A 16,030-nucleotide genomic window follows, 5' to 3' on the forward strand; every position below is an offset into this window, starting at 1 on the left:
AACCACTGAGGACTTTTCAGGGATAGGGGGTTTATTTTTCATGGGATTGACATAATGACAATATATTTGCGTGATTGGTGAAACACAAGTCCTTCTTCTTTTAAAGCACAAAAACAGAGCATGTGACTCAACCCAGTTTGACAGTCTGTGACTGGACTAAAAGTCATAGTAGGAACTTGGGCCTAACAACCAGATAAAATGGGATTAAAACGTGTAGCCCAATGTAGAAAATAGTTTTCAAAGGTCAGGATCATCCCCCCTGAGCGTGTTGAATTCTTCAGAGGCCGAGTATTTATCGGCACCTCGACCGGTCGGTTGTCGGAAGCCTGCGGATATCTCGTCAAAAGTACGTCCCTTGGTTTCGGGCACCTTGAAGTAAGTGAAGACAAAGAAGCCCAGCAGGAAAATAGTGAAGATGACAAAGACGTAGGGCCCGCAGAGTTGCTGAAAGGAGATGAAAAAAAGAGTAAATGCCTTCATCTGATCCAGATGAGCGAGTTATCTGAGCTGGATTTAAGGTGATACCTATTTGACTTTTAGGACCAAAAAAAAAAAAAAAACAACAACCTCACCTCAACATAGGGAAAGCTCATGCCAATTACAAAATTGGCAGACCAGTTCGAGAAACCAGCAACCGCGAAGGCAGCGGGTCGTGGCCCCTGACTGAAGAGTTCTGCCACAATAAACCACGGGATGGGGCCTGGGCCAATTTCAAAAAAGGCCACAAAGCTCAGGATGGCTATGATGCTCACATAGGACATCCAGCTGAACTGATCCTGTGGGACACGGCAACTCTCAGTCCAAATACAACAATTGTTACGACTCCATATCACAAACGCCAAATCACTACAATGGTAGTTTTTCATACACTTACCAACAAGGCCATAGCAAGAGTTAAAGCAACTGCCGAAATTGCCATTCCCATTAAACCAGTCAGGTGGAGTGGCCTTCTCCCAATACGCTCCACCACAAACAACTGCAGAAAAAGAAAATGCCAACATTCTGAACTTGAGCTATTACATTTTTCTAAAATGTTTATTTTGTTACTTACAGAAACAACTGTGAAAGCTGTGTTTACTACTCCTGCTCCGATAGTTGCGTAGACAGGCTGAGACACATCTGCTTTTGCAAAGATTCCAGTAGAATAGTAGAACACCTAAAAGGGGAGAACAAGAAAAGAATTGACAAAAAAAATATATAACATCCACAAACATGTACTGGAAGCAGTGTCGTAAAATGGTGAAAATATACAATTGGGAATAAATAAACACAATTTAATGCAACTAGGATTACAATTTGAAAATGTATCTGACTTGATGCTTGATGTTTCAAACAGCCATCAAGTCAAATATCGTCTGAGTAGAAAATCGCTGGTGAACTTACAGCGTTGATCCCCGACAGTTGCTGGGAAAGCTGCAGCATCACAGCAACAAGGACAGGCTGGCGATAGATGGGAGAGCGTAAGAGCTCCAGTATGGTCACTTTTTTCTCCGCCATCATCTGCCGGCTCTCTTCCTTCATCTCCGTCATGTCCTGACTTACGTTGGCGCTGCCACGCAGCTTCACTAACACTACAAAATGATTGTATCAAATAAATTGCATCAAATACATTTTGGGTCATTTGTGTGTCTCACCATTGTTGGCTTTGCTCTCCTCGTTGCAGTTGATGAGGAGATATCTCGGGCTCTCCGGGCAGAAGGGCAGCAGGACAGACTGAACAACGGCTGGCAGTAAAGTGAACCCTAACAACAATGGCCAGAGGGAATCGTTCCCCATGATGGATTCCATCCCCAAAATCTGCGCAACATGTACGGGACACTGTTAATAACTGTCAATATTGTACAGCAGTTATTCCAAGTTAAAAGCCAATAAAATTGAACTAAATGTCTCTTTCAGCTTAAATGAATTAACAACTGTATACAGTATTAGAAAATTTGAACTATGAACCGGTTATATTATAAACAGTAAGTCAATTTGTCTAAATTATTTCTTTGGTGCCAAATCTGAATCTGCCCTCAATTTGTCTCTTGTACATCAGGCTAAATCGATAAATGAATAAAACCGCTGGAGTTTGCTTTTAGCTTTTTGCTTCAGTTTAGATGGAAGAAGTTTTTTTTCACCTGTGCCAAGAGGATGCCGATAACAACCCCCAGCTGATGCAGAGTGCCCATTGCTCCGCGGAGAGACGTCGGAGAGATTTCCTCCACGTACATGGGCACAAAGCCAGTGGACAGGCCAGAATACAAGCCCACTACGAAACGGCCAATGATGAGTAGTTCCCATGAGGCAGCCATCTTAGAGAAGCCCATGAGCAAAGCAGAGATAAGGGCGAGTACATTTGCCATGAGCATGGAATTCCTCCTTCAGAAAAACACAATTCATTTCATTCCATTTCATTCCTATGTATCCAAATGGGGTCAGTATCAACGAGCTACCTGCCAAAGCGGTTCACGAAGAGACCAACTGAGAAGGAACCGAACATTCCACCCACAGAGAAGATGGCCACCGAGAGGGACCACAGAGCTGTTAGCGTGCTCTGAGAAATGGGCTCAGAAAACCTGCTGGTCCACGTCTCATTGTAGAAATTTTCAATGGTCTGAAACACAAAAAGCAAAAAAAAACCCCATATCTCTTTGTTTGACCTTAACTTGCTGGGATTCACCAAGTGATGACAATTCAAATTCAGGATTCAATGGGAATACGGTATATGGGAATGTACATGATAAGAGATGACCTTGCATCTTGAAATAAATAAATAAATAAATAAATAAATAAATAAATAAATAAATAAATAAATAAATAATAAATAAATAAATAAATAAATAAATAAATAAATAAATAAATAAATAAATAAATAAATCCTCCCTAACTTCAGAATTGTGAGGTCGATGTGCAGACCACTCGCCACTATGCCGCGATAAACAAAAACATTCAACCTCGTAATCCGTTAAAATGCCAACATAGCACTGCATAATCTCATTAACCTACTCCATGTCACTTCAAATTTGAGTTAAACCCTCTCAGTAACTCACATTAGCACGCAAAAGCGCAAGCGTCAAACTGCGTACATCTGAACACATCTTTTGCAAGAAGAATGAGAGCTTGTTAAAGATTTGCAGTTAGATTTAAATTCCTCCCGGAAATATTCAACAGCAAAACGTCATGTTAATATATAAATACAAATATTTGAAGAATATTCCATTTCGGTATTTTGAGTTTTATTGGGTTGGTAGTTATCAGCTTTGCATCTCACATTTTGAGGCGCATTAATGACTCCAGTGTTGTAGCCAAACTGGAGGGAGCCGATCACTGCTGTGCCCACGGCCATCATGAGCTGGGGTGTCACCTGTCATAAGAAACAACGTTATATATATATACGTACTTATATAAGATGATATATATGTATACACACACACACACACACACACACACACACACACACACACACACACACACGCACACACACACACACACACACACACATCAATTTTCTACAGAGCTTGTATCGCATTAGGGTGGCAGGTGAGCTGGACCCTGACCAAAAGCAATGTAGGCAGTCCAGCCAATCGCAGGTCATAGGTTACTTCTGCTTATATTTACACCTATGGGCAATGTTGTTGGAATGTGGGAGGTAAATGAGAGAATATGCAAACTTCACAAAGGAAATTTCAAGCCCAATTTTTGTCAGCATAACAATAGCCAAATATGATCTTTTTACGTATTGTAATTATTTTGTTGTTTTATATTTGGAATATTTTGTTACACTGCACACTCCACGATAATAATGAAATCTGTGTCTAATATTTGGAGGATTTTAATTGTTGCTGTGTCTGGTCGGTGTGTTACTGTTTATAGAAGGAAACTAAACTCCTGGCCACTTGCCATTGGCCTCACCGTCTAGTCCGACTGCATTTAATTTAAGTAGGTAAGCTTTTTACGATAGAGTACTGCTATCTCGGTCACTGCACATACTGCATTGTGATTGGGAAAGTCACGTCTGTTTGGTTTCTACTCTCATAGCAATGTTAATCTCTTAATTCATTTTTCTATTCAGTACAATAGCGAAATATTAACTACATTTTGCTGTATACAATGGCAGAGTATACAGTTGAATATTTGTCAACCAACTAACTTAACATGACATTTACACGGTAGCAAGGTCAGATCATCTTGTCCTGTTTTGACTTCAGATCTCAACTTTCTTTTGAAAGATGCCACACAACATTAAGACATTTCTGAACTCGACAATGCAAACTCATCTCTGAAGGATTTTAGAAAAGTCAAATATACATTTGTGACCTCTACAATAATGACTAATTGTGCACTGGGGTTAAATCCAGTGTAATCTTGACCGAACAACGTTATTATTGGAGTTACAGTTTGTCAAGACAAATGACAACCAAATTCAAAGAGAAACAAAACATATTCTGCAATTATTATACTCACGTTTCAAACATGGTTCTAGATAGTAGTTATTTCACATGTTAATTAGTTGTAACTAATCTTGCCAGATTGTTTGCTTCTTTTATACAGCTTTATATCAGACACACATTACCTCTCCAAAGCACTCCATGTTGACTTTTTACACACTTGGAATAAAAAATAATTTTAAAAAATCCTGTAATCCAATAGGTATCTATGATAACATTTTAAAAAAAAAACATACACTCATGGTACTTCTATGTGAGTAAACGCAAGTCTCTCCAAAGATGCACGCAAACCTTTCAGCATTCCACGTGCTGCACTTCACTGAGCTGCTTAATGACATCAGTCCTAAGTGGATCTGGCTAGATCATCGTCCTGATTGGCAGAGAAGGGAGGGAAACAAGAAAGCACATGGTCACACCACAATGCCATGAAGATGAGACGTAATATAGCTAATTAGCTTTTAATGAATAGTACAGTCACATAAAAAGAATGATCTCATCTTGTGACGGGACACACATTCCTTCATGAAATTCAAACTGAGCATTTTATACTGAAATTCTTTGTGTTTGCTCTTTTTTTTTTTTTTTTCCTGAGAAGTACTGCCTTGAAGTTATCTCTGTATTTTCATGGAAAACAGCTGCTCTCTGCATGGGCATAAAGTGTGACACGTGATCATATATACTGAGACTTTGCACACCTGCTGCAGTTCACGAGAAAGAATCCGATGGAGTCCTCTTGAATCCTCTGACGTGGTTCAATTTATATCTCCATGTCTAAACAAAAATTGCAATTGAGTGAAGAAGTCATACCAGCATATCAAAAACAAAATTTGCAACATGTCTATTGTTAACAAAAAAAAACGATACCCACACTTTAATTTAGAATAGATCTTTATTGTCATTGTCACATGTACAATGAAATTTAAAAGTGCCAACCGATCAGTGCAATTGCTAAAATAAAAAAAGATAAAAAATACAAGCTAAAAGTTGATACAAACTAAAAACCACACAAAAGAACATACACAAATATGTCTATTACAAACTCACAAACATTGACTGAAGAACCTAGAGCTTGAAGGTACTGTTGAATCAAAATGACTAATTACACTAGTCAACAGGATATTTTGGCTTTTTGATTTCAAAAACGTATTTCCTTGTTTTCGAGCACATCAGATTTTTTAGATGATTGAATTTGTTGGTTTTTAAGTTTGAGCTAAAAAAAAACGTTGTGCAATCTAGATTTTCTTCGATGAATTGGAGTCAGAACTTCTGGTGGATGTGCAACGGTCCATAAAACCTTTGTCGAGGCTGCTCCTGCTTTTGGAATATGCTAGAAAGAAGTCTTACGCAACGTTATGCATGATTGGATTTTAGAGCTATGTTTTGAGAAACCTTTTTTTTTTTTTCTACCCAATTCTCAGGGCGAGTCAACGTGTACAATCCGTTCTATCGTTTTATGTCTCTCGTCCTCACACATATTGGAACACTCAAGTCCAAAGAATTTTTTTTTTTGCACCGTACTAAATCACTGTCGCACCACTTTCTGAATGCAGGTACATACATCATGGAAGTCACACATAAACAGACTCATGGGAGCGTTCTTAACCTTTACCATCTGGTGTTTTAAAGGACATGCACTCCAGTTGCTTCACACATTTGTGTGGAGATCACCACTTTATATATTCACATTTCCACATCGATGCAATGCACTGCTAGCTTTTTTCAGCTTGGCTCTCATATACAGTACAACTGGTCGTTAACTCCAGACTCTTATGTAATAATGTCCTCAACAGATTCTACTCTTAGATGGACTCCGGAGCTTCCTAAACATAAAAACAAGTCTTTGTGTGAGAACACTGAATAGGACAGAGTCATCTCAGAAATCCCCTATTGATCAAGCAATTAACAAAGTGACATTTAATGTGTTGTTTGTTTTGGGGAAAGGAAGAGGAGTGCCTACACGTGTGACCTCACAAGAAATTTGATCCCATCATTTTCAGCCCCCCTTCTCACTCCCTGTTCCCATATTTGTTCCTCTCTTCCCAACCTTCCCCAGAGCCACAGTACGCTTCCATTCAGGGCTCAAAACACAACTTGAATTACGCCTGTGCCCAAAGAGTCGTTGCGGTGGCAGGACTTCACGACACACGTCGACTTCTGAGGGTCATCTGGACTCGCTCGAGGAGGTAAGTCCATCCAACATTTTGGGCACTGCATGAGCTGGACTGACTGTTGCCACGTGGTTTGACTTCTAGAGGAACTCTGCTCACCAAAAATAAAAAAGTGCTTTGTTGAAGATGTACTCTCTTCAACTTGGACAACATTTCACTCAGTAGTTTGTAGTTGTTTTTTTTTTGTGTGTGTGAGCATGCTTTTGTGAGTTGTCTTTTTGGTGTTTTTGTTTTTGTTATTGATCCTTGGAGGAAAATGTAGGAAAATATGGAGGGTACAAAAAGTAACAATGATTACATAATGACATATATAAAAAGTATTCAGGTTTAATGCGAGTGTGAAACCTTTCTTTATACTGTAATGTACTTCTGTTGCCATGTCATCATTGTGGAACTCCCCTTAAAATGATGGATTGCTTTTTAGTGTCTATGTTTTCCATTTTCACACATTGTATTTTCTTTCTGCACATTTACTAAAATTTGCACTTACAAAGAATTTCTTTTTTTTCTTGCTCAATTTCTACCAATCCACCAAAGTTTTATGGATATTGTAATGTTTTTTGTTGTTGTTGTTGTTAGGTAAAACAGATAAACAAAGCAAAAAATGTCAATCCAAACAAGACTGCAGCCTTGAACCTTTGCTCAGGACACAACAACAACAACAACCGGTGGGGTCATTGAATGGCTATTTAATGTACTTTTTGAGTAAGTCAGATTAAAAAAAAAAGGGTGAAAGAGTGAAAGATTTGGCATGGGTTTGAGTGACCAAAGTTTTAGTTTCACAACCAGTGGCACTGTATACATGAGTATACAGAGAGACAGTGTGGAAATTATGTTTATTAAAAAAAAAAAAAAAAAAAAAAAAAAAAAAGCAGTGCGTGGTTTGTGCTGTTATATATAACAGTAACATTCTGTAGAATGAATTCCTTTGTCTCTGTTGATACTCAAAATACATATACTGGGTGAAGTGAACTATAGGATATATGGACATTTTAAAGGATGTGTGCGTGTGTGTGTGTGTGTGTGTGTGTGTGTGTGTGTGTGTGTGTGTGTGTATTAGAGCTGTAACAGGAGACAGTAATGTTTTTGGTAGCCATAGCTTGTAAAGCAACTTTAAAATAAGACTGGATGTTTGCAAAGGTGGCGGCGCAGTGGTCAGTGGTGAGGAGCGTCGCTGCACAGCAGGAAGGCATCCGGTTTGTAGGCTAAGGAAAGAGGAGGAGAAAAGGAAGCTATAAGACTTTTCTATTGTGGAAGATGTTACCTAATCTTGGAAATGTATTTACTGTGGGTAAAAAGGATGTCGTGAGAATATTGTAAATTCATGTGATGGAATTCAAAACTCTTCCTGAAAGCAACAAACAGGAAGATTAAAAAGAGCGAAGAACAAAGTGCAACTTTCCAGATTGTAATGTCGATCTTGAGAGATGAGATTATTTATTTTCATGCTGACGGCCACGTGATGGTTAAATGCTGAATGTTTATTTACATCATACTGGATTATATTGAAAACATACTGTACATATCAATCTGAAGCTTTCTTGGCATCATATGATTAGCCATATAACATTCCCAAATAGACACCAAAAGCTAATGTAGTCATTTTTTTTGTTACATGACACTCTGAGTCTTGTTACTGTATCTGACTTACAAAATCTCTATATAGCAGAATGGAAGCATAAGTTTTATTTAGATCTGATATGCATGGATGAGACGTACGGGCGGATTGGTATTAAGCAACAAGATACTCAAGTGTACGGCAGTATAGATGTTTACGATGGCTATTTGTGTTGGGGCAGTATTGGAAAGAGTCACGTGACTACACCCAGAAAGCCACGCTTTTATCACATTGCCCGTCATCACAGAAGTCCTCAAAGTGAAAATGTGCAAAAAGTTTTCGATTTTTTTTTTATTTTTTTTTTTTAAACATTACACAAACTACAATTACCACTGTGAAAACAAGAAGGCATGTTAGTTGACAAGTGGGAATGTACTCATCAAATTGAAGACATTTATTGAATGTTGTGTATAAAAATACAAGTCAGCATAAACAAGTCAAGTATCCCTGTTGACTTTACAAACACTTGATTTATTTGAAGTCCAATATGATCAAATGTTACTTTTGTCAATGACTTAGTGACCTGAAATGCTCAATGATGGATCAGACTGTACACTGTGTACCTTTTTAGTTTGGCCGCAAGAGTATAAACACTAGAGCTGTTTTTTTTTCCCCCGCTGGAAGCGTGTGGTAGCCTACGGTGGAACGTCGGGTTGGTCGTAAATATTGTAAGGGAATGAAACAGTTTAGACCAGATGTTTACATTTGATTTTTAAAAAAGTATAAATGGCCCTTGTAAAATAAAAAAAAAAAAAAAAAGAAAAAAAAAAGTTAAATACTTTACCGTAATTGAATGTCTTTTAAAGATATATATCATTCTCAATTTGAATGTTGCAGATTTTTTGTTTGTTTTTCAAAAAATATTTATCTCTATTTATATTATTTTCCATTATTTTATACAAACAATACTTTTTGTTGATTATAAGACATAAAAATGATTTAGGGAAAAATCATCTTCATTAACCTGAAAAACATGACAGGAATTTTGATAACATAACTGATCTGTGGACTGGAATAAAAGAAATCCGAGTGGCCTGTATTAGCCCCACGCTAAAAGGCTACCATGACTGCTCTGATCAATCTGACTTGACCTGAGGATGACGTTTACTTTAGTTACCACCGGGAAACCAAACAGAGATAAAGTACGAGAAGAAAAGTTTGTTTTGGCCGGGCGAGCTTCGTCGTGTACTTTGATAATTATGACATACGCCAGACCACCGTTTCCATTTACAACATCTATGTTGCTTGTTTTATTTTTCCTATGACGCAGTGACATAGAAATAAACAAGTTTGAATAGCTGCTGTTGTTTTTTTCCCCCTAATTTTATTTCCGAATCTTTTAAAGTTTATCAGTATTTTATTGATTGCTTGATTGGTTTATTTTATTGAACATACATAGAATTGACATTTTTTTCCAACCACCACCAACAACAAAAATTAACACTATTGGAATAAAATTGAGAAAAAAACAGATTGTACTGTGTATGATAAGAAAACTTGGCTTATTAAAGATGGCAGCACAAAACATCCCTGGATTGAATGAGGTTGTGCTTGCTATAATGTGATGAATGTGGAGCCAATCAATGATATCATTAAACAATTGTTAAATTGACTTTCCGACCACTCACTGATCCATGTAAAGTCTCAAGAAATAACAATCTTCATATATAAGGCATGCTCATTAAATTGTTTTTCTTCTTCTTTTTCAGATTTCCCCTTTCATTTTAAGTGAGAGCGTTCCATCCAAATATGGAGATGGAGAAATTGTCAAACGGTCATGGAGCTGCCATGCCAATGGATGAAGAGTACGCTAAACTTGCTTACTTTAAGTTGATTTGTTGCCAAGTACTCTAGCACAGAATCATCTTTTGTTCACATTTAAACTACTATCTTCTACTTCCAGAGTCCCGCAAGAGGATCAGCTGTTTCTAGAGCACAAGAGCGGGCCCACAAAGACGACCCAGTTTACTGACGTGAGCATGCCAGGAAAAGAGAATATAATATACATATAATCAATCACCGACATCCACTTGGGTCATAAATCAAACATACCAGTTTCTTCAACAAACTTGTTTTTTTAACAGATATTTTTAAGCTACGAACAAAATCAAATTCTTCCATAAGAAACACAACTTATGTAAACTTGAAATACTTGTGGCCAAGACAAACCAGCCGTGTTGCTGATGTAACTCATTAGGCCACCAGTGAATTTGTAAGTAAAACAATTGCATACACTCAATTTAGCTAAACCGGTTTAGCTTAATGCTAACACACAATGCAAAAAGTCATAGATCGGCTAATAAATAGCAATGGTGTTACAATGTTACAAATATTTACGCAATATATTTGTGTACAATCAGTGAAACAGTACCTGCAGGCAAACAATATAATAGCATGCAAAGGCGTATATTCTTTATCCTCTGTGAAGAATAACTAATATTACTGCAGTTTAAAAAACATAGCATAACGGGTGGTGTTTTTTGGGATGCTGGAATGGAGCTTTATTAATTGAGTATTACTTGTGGTAGTGCTATTGAATGTGACAACACTGTTGTGTTTTGTTTTTCTCTGATGTTTACCATTTCAACTTAATTCTCTTTTCAGTTTGAGGGTAAAACCTCGTTGGGAATGTCTGTCTTTAACCTGAGTAACGCCATCATGGGCAGCGGAATTCTGGGTCTTTCGTACGCCATGTCCAACACGGGCATCATCCTTTTCCTGTGAGTGCTTGTGTCATAATCCTTAGAGTACTCCTTTTGGAGGGACTTCCCTTGTGTTTGTCCATCTAACTTCCTCTTCCTGTAGACATAGACACTGTAAGTCCCTCATTTAATAACCAAATGCATGGATCTTCAACTGTGTTCTGCTAAAAAAAAAAAAAAAAAAGGATGGCTTGAGTTTAGACACTCATAGTTTAAATCATACAAACGTTTTTGACCCGGCAACTTAAAAGTATCAAAATCGGAAATCATTGGGAATCGGAAGTAGACTCATACAAATTCAAATCTCACTTATTTGTGACGCTGACTTTAGAAATGACTGTTGCTTGCGCATCAAACCATAATGGAAAATACGGCATTATTTTTGTTGTTATTGTTGCCTACTCCATTTGCACAAGCTTTGTTTTCAACTCTCTGCCCTCCTTAAATGTGTTTTTCTTGCTACTGTGTGTGTGTGTGTGTGTGTGTGTGTGTGTGTGTGTGTGTGTGTGTGTGTGTGTGTGTGTGTGTGTGTGTGTGTGTGTGTGTGTGTATGACAGGGTGCTGTTGATATGTATTGCATGTCTATCCTCCTACTCCATCCATCTGCTGCTACGCAGTGCTGGAGTCGTGGGTAAGGCTTCAAAAGCATTTCGAAAACAACACCTAAAATAGAAACGTCTTGCTCTTGACTCTTGAGTGAATGCGTTTTGTTCTTTTTCTCAGGTATCCGTGCCTATGAGCACTTGGGCATGAGAGCATTTGGACATCCAGGAAAGATCATAGCAGCTGTTATCATAACACTACATAATATTGGAGGTCATTTGTCAATATGAATGGGATGTAAATCTAAATTATGACCAATCCATGATGCCTATGCTTTGACATTAAAGGCAATTGCCTTTATTTGCAGCGATGTCCAGTTACCTGTTCATTGTGAAGTCGGAGCTACCGCTGGTCATCCAGGCTTTTCTCGGGCAAACATCTGGTTCAGAGTAAGTCGTGACGCGTATAGATCAAATGAGTCATCCCCTAGACAATATTTGAGTTGGCAGCCGGTCAAGAAGAACATTGGAATCAATTATTCATTTCGAACTTTGGATGTGCATGTATTGAGAAAAATAAATTCTGGATTTATTGACATAAAAAAAAAAAAAATCTGTATAGACCGACTGTAGTTGTGTACTATCTGCTTCATTCAAAGAAGTCTCTTTTGTTTTCATCACCTAGTGAATGGTACATGAATGGAAATTATCTGATCATCATAGTCACTGTCTCCATCATCCTTCCTTTGGCCCTCATGAAGCACCTTGGTAATTCTCACTTTTTTTTTAGATATTTTTTTAAATACGGCATTTACAGACCCAAAGTTTGAAAAAAAATAGTCACCAAACTGTGGATTTACCATCATAATCAGTGTTCCTGACTCAATTCTATTGTCTTGTACTCCTCAGGGTATTTGGGTTACACAAGCGGATTTTCTCTCTCCTGCATGGTGTTCTTCCTCTCTGCGGTAAGCGTATAAGAAAAATAAATTGAACAGAAAAAGAGTCATCGTGAATGCTAGCATGTTTGCATAACATGCTTATATTCCCTTTTTCTGTCATGAAAGGTCATCTACAAAAGATTTCACATTTTCTGTCCTTTGGAGTTATTTGGCAACTACTCTGTTAGCACAGAACCCTCCGGAGATATGTGCACCACCACATTCTTCACTATCAATCAAGAGGTAAGCGCAGATTAAATCAACTTCATGTGATCATTTTGCAATCGCAGCATAATTTGCGACTTAAAATAAAGTTGGTCTATCAAAGCGGAGATATTTAAGAGTCATATGGCGTGTGACAAATAGCTGGACAGATGTTTTCCCACTTTGGTTGCAGACAGCCTATGCTATTCCAATTCTGGCATTTGCCTTTGTGTGTCACCCTGAAGTTCTTCCCATCTACACAGAACTAAGAAAGTAAGACACAAAATATGCAAATGTTTTTTTTTTTTTTTGCCATTGCTGGATATCATAAATATTTTCTTCATCTTTTCCCATCAAGCCCAACCAAGAAAAGAATGCAGAATATTGGCAATATTTCCATCCTTGGAATGTTCACTATGTACTTCCTCACTGCCATATTTGGCTATCTAACCTTTTACCGTGAGTGCAACACCTTTGTCACTTTGACCTTAGAGGTCATCCTTTCAACTTTGATATTTGGTTGTGAATTTGTGTTTTTGCGCAGAAAACACAGAGGCAGAGCTGCTCCATACCTACAGTAAGGTGGATCCTCTGGACACGCTGATCCTCTGCGTGCGATTGGCTGTCCTGGTCGCTGTCACTCTCACAGTCCCCGTGGTGCTCTTTCCTGTAAGAACATGCGCATCGTTGACAATTTTTGACTGTATGGCAACAGTACACAACTCACTTCACAGAAAGCAGATAGTGAAGAACTTTCAAAAAGTGAAAGAACAATCTATTAACACTTTATAGGGTCAAGTCAAGTCAAGTCACTTGAGTTTATAGGGGACTTAAAAAACCTGTAAATAAACTATAAACAATTCCAGTGCCTATAAATGACGTATATATTTTGAATAATTTTCAAAAGAAAAGCATGCTGGAAGACAAAATAGAAATAACTGAGGTGCTTACCGCAAAATCCTACGTGTGCGTTTCCACCAGATTCGTCGTGCCCTGCAGCAGCTTCTGTTCCCTGGGAAGGCTTTCCACTGGGTGCGCCATATTGTCATTGCCTTGTGCCTGCTGTGCGTCGTCAACCTGCTGGTCATCCTCGTGCCCAACATTCGAGACATCTTTGGCATTACAGGTATCACATTTGACTGTCCAACACACTCCCAAATCTAACATTTTCAGCACTTCAACAAAATAGTGTGACACATTTACTTAAAGAATGATGACTATTACTTTTTTTTTTTTGTACTCAGGGGCAACTACAGCTCCATGTCTGATTTTCATCCTTCCTGGCTTGTTTTACATCCGCATCATCCCCACTGAGCAAGAGCCCATGAACTCCCGATCCAAGATCCAAGTAGGTTTCCACTTAGGCCTTTAAGAAAGACTACCATACTGACGTCTCGATTGATTTATTTTTTGTTTTCAGGCCGCATGTTTCGCAGCACTCGGGTTTATATTTATGACCATGAGTCTTACATTCATTGGACTCGATTGGACGAGCGGGGAAAAACGAAGTCTGGGCGGGCATTAAAGTGCTTCCAGAGAAACAGCATCCTCACATCTCCAGTCATCAACTTTCTGCTGGATGGTTTTGACCATGAGCTCGGAGCGCTCCTTAATTACAAGAGGACACGTTGTTCCTCCATGGTGTGTTCAAGTGTGCCCCGTAAACCACTCAGGACACATCAGCAGGTAGTGTCGGCCCCGCTTACGTTGCCCATGGAGGCAACTGTCCAGCTTCACTAAATGTCACTAAATTGTGAAGTATAACGCAAAGAACGAAATTACCGTCTGCATGCAAAAGACTTTGTTTAATCATTGCTTTATAAAATGGAGCAGAAAAATGACATTGAACAAGACCAAACACTCTGGGGTGAGGGGGGGGGGGCATTTAAGGTCATTTGATGTGTTTTACTTTGTAATACTGCAGAGCAGTACTTTGCAAACTGCCAAAGAAATGTTATGCTCAGTCCAAAAGACAGTGTGGTATTGCATGGCTATGCTGTGAACCAATTAATTTGGTATAAGGTAACCAATTACTTTGGTTTTGTACATTTGTTGTGAACATTAATAAATATTGTCAAAATATTGTTTGTGTGTGTTTTCTTTTCATTATCTTGTACACAAAACTGTAACCCCCCCCCACACACACACACACACACACACACACTTTGTTGCACTTTGGTCGACTATTTTTGGTCACTTAGTGATCATTCTACCATCGGTGTCTGGTAAACTGGATTACCTCCATTAAATTACCATAACAATTTCCATATTGACTTTTTATTGACATTGTGGCAGCACAGCAGCCAAGCGATTAGCACGTCTGCATCACAGTTCAGAGATTTGTGATTCCGGTGTTCCACCCTGACATTCCTGGGTGGATTTTGCACGTTTTCTCTGTGCTTGCGTGGCTTTTCACCGGGGACTCCGGTTTCCTCCCACATTCCAAAAGCCTACACGTTAAATTCATTGTTTGTCGATACAGCGGATATTATGTGTCAAGGGTGTACCCCACTTCTCACCCAAACTCATCCAAGACTCCAATTAGTACAAGTGCTATTGAAAAATCATAAATTGACTTATTGTCTGTCTGATCCTTGTCATTTATGATTATAGCTTTTGTGTTCACTCCCGTGGTTGCCAGATTTGCATTTGTCTTCTTGCCCTGCATTTTAAGTGTTGTTTTTCCACCCTCCTACGCAAACATTTGACAAAATGAGCCTATCATAAAACTGTGGTTAAAGCAGACGGTAAACCAAATATAAAACTGGTAAGACGTGCCTGATTATGGACTGGAGAAGAAAGTGCTTGAACCTTTGCTGACCTGCCACATCAGCAATACGAGAGACTCCTTTCAGATGAAAATAGCACGCTTTAACGTCTGCCAGTTTTCTGCATGTCCGCATCCAACTTTCTCAGTTTTAGCCTGCTAATTTTCAACCCAGGCCTCAGTCTTTTAGTCCTTTTTATGTCTCGTCCTAATTTTCCAACGCTCTGGCCCAGAGTCACACCACTAGCTCATTTCGACAACGCCTGAGCCTCAGGTTCAGGCTCGAGCTCCCTCCCCTGTTCTCAGTTTCTGCTTATGTTCGAGGCTACACACGAGGATTGGAGCCTGTGCTGCATTTGCTTCAGTATCAAATGAAAGTCCAATACTGTACTATAAGCACGGTGCGCCTCAGCTGCCTGAGAGTCGAATAGCTCAGGCAGTCGGCATGTGAGAGGGAAATATTGAAGCTGAGACCGCCCACTTGAACCAGCCCAACAATTTTTCTGCCAACGCAACCCTGACGACCTCTGCTAAAGTTTCTTGTTGGACCGGAATCAACTTTTTGAGATCATGACTGACTTTTTAAACTTCAAGCGTGGTAAGGGTTCCAAGGTTTGAAGAAAAGGTTGTTTTTTTTCCCCCCCAAAATTAAAAAGGC

At 38.8% G+C, this 16,030-nt stretch overlaps 2 protein-coding genes across 2 annotated transcripts; one reads left to right on the forward strand and one right to left on the reverse strand.

Moving 5' to 3' along the window:
- Window positions 1–237: 237 nt before the first annotated feature.
- LOC147061708 (solute carrier family 2, facilitated glucose transporter member 1-like) lies at window positions 238–4,573 on the reverse strand. The gene is made up of 10 exons (XM_085930656.1): window positions 4,556–4,573; window positions 3,254–3,346; window positions 2,436–2,596; window positions 2,121–2,361; window positions 1,635–1,797; window positions 1,384–1,571; window positions 1,052–1,156; window positions 875–976; window positions 573–776; window positions 238–444 (listed from the first exon to the last, which is right to left on the reverse strand). Exons 1-10 carry the CDS (start codon window positions 4,571–4,573, stop codon window positions 238–240), a joined length of 1,482 nt encoding a protein of 493 aa, XP_085786782.1.
- Window positions 4,574–6,458: 1,885 nt separating this feature from the next.
- LOC147061709 (sodium-coupled neutral amino acid transporter 3-like) lies at window positions 6,459–14,688 on the forward strand. Its single transcript, XM_085915232.1, has 16 exons — window positions 6,459–6,613; window positions 9,926–10,021; window positions 10,120–10,189; window positions 10,821–10,936; window positions 11,476–11,549; window positions 11,642–11,734; window positions 11,829–11,910; window positions 12,146–12,228; window positions 12,370–12,428; window positions 12,528–12,644; window positions 12,799–12,878; window positions 12,964–13,064; window positions 13,150–13,274; window positions 13,587–13,731; window positions 13,850–13,953; window positions 14,026–14,688. Exons 2-16 carry the CDS (start codon window positions 9,966–9,968, stop codon window positions 14,128–14,130), a joined length of 1,410 nt encoding a protein of 469 aa, XP_085771358.1. The 5' UTR covers window positions 6,459–6,613; window positions 9,926–9,965; the 3' UTR covers window positions 14,131–14,688.
- The last annotated feature ends 1,342 nt before the right edge of the window (window positions 14,689–16,030 follow it).

The sequence above is a fragment of the Syngnathus leptorhynchus genome, chromosome 1, assembly GCF_054491065.1.
Source record: "Syngnathus leptorhynchus isolate UIUO chromosome 1, UIUO_Slep, whole genome shotgun sequence".
NCBI lineage: Eukaryota > Metazoa > Chordata > Actinopteri > Syngnathiformes > Syngnathidae > Syngnathus > Syngnathus leptorhynchus.

What these genes read in the sequence shown, in the direction of transcription:
- LOC147061709 (XM_085915232.1), top strand. Translation starts at nt 9,966, where the DNA reads ATGGAGATGGAGAAATTGTCAAACGGTCATGGAGCTGCCATGCCAATG. An exon ending in GCCATGCCAATGGATGAAGA is followed by an intron (nt 10,022 to 10,119) that starts GTACGCTAAACT and finishes TTCTACTTCCAG; the next exon opens with AGTCCCGCAAGAGGATCAGC. An exon ending in GGCCCTCATGAAGCACCTTG is followed by an intron (nt 12,229 to 12,369) that starts GTAATTCTCACT and finishes TGTACTCCTCAG; the next exon opens with GGTATTTGGGTTACACAAGC.
- LOC147061708 (XM_085930656.1), bottom strand. An exon ending in TCATTAATGCGCCTCAAAAT is followed by an intron (nt 2,597 to 3,253) that starts GTGAGATGCAAA and finishes TTTGTGTTTCAG; the next exon opens with ACCATTGAAAATTTCTACAA. An exon ending in TCGGCATCCTCTTGGCACAG is followed by an intron (nt 1,798 to 2,120) that starts GTGAAAAAAAAC and finishes CATGTTGCGCAG; the next exon opens with ATTTTGGGGATGGAATCCAT.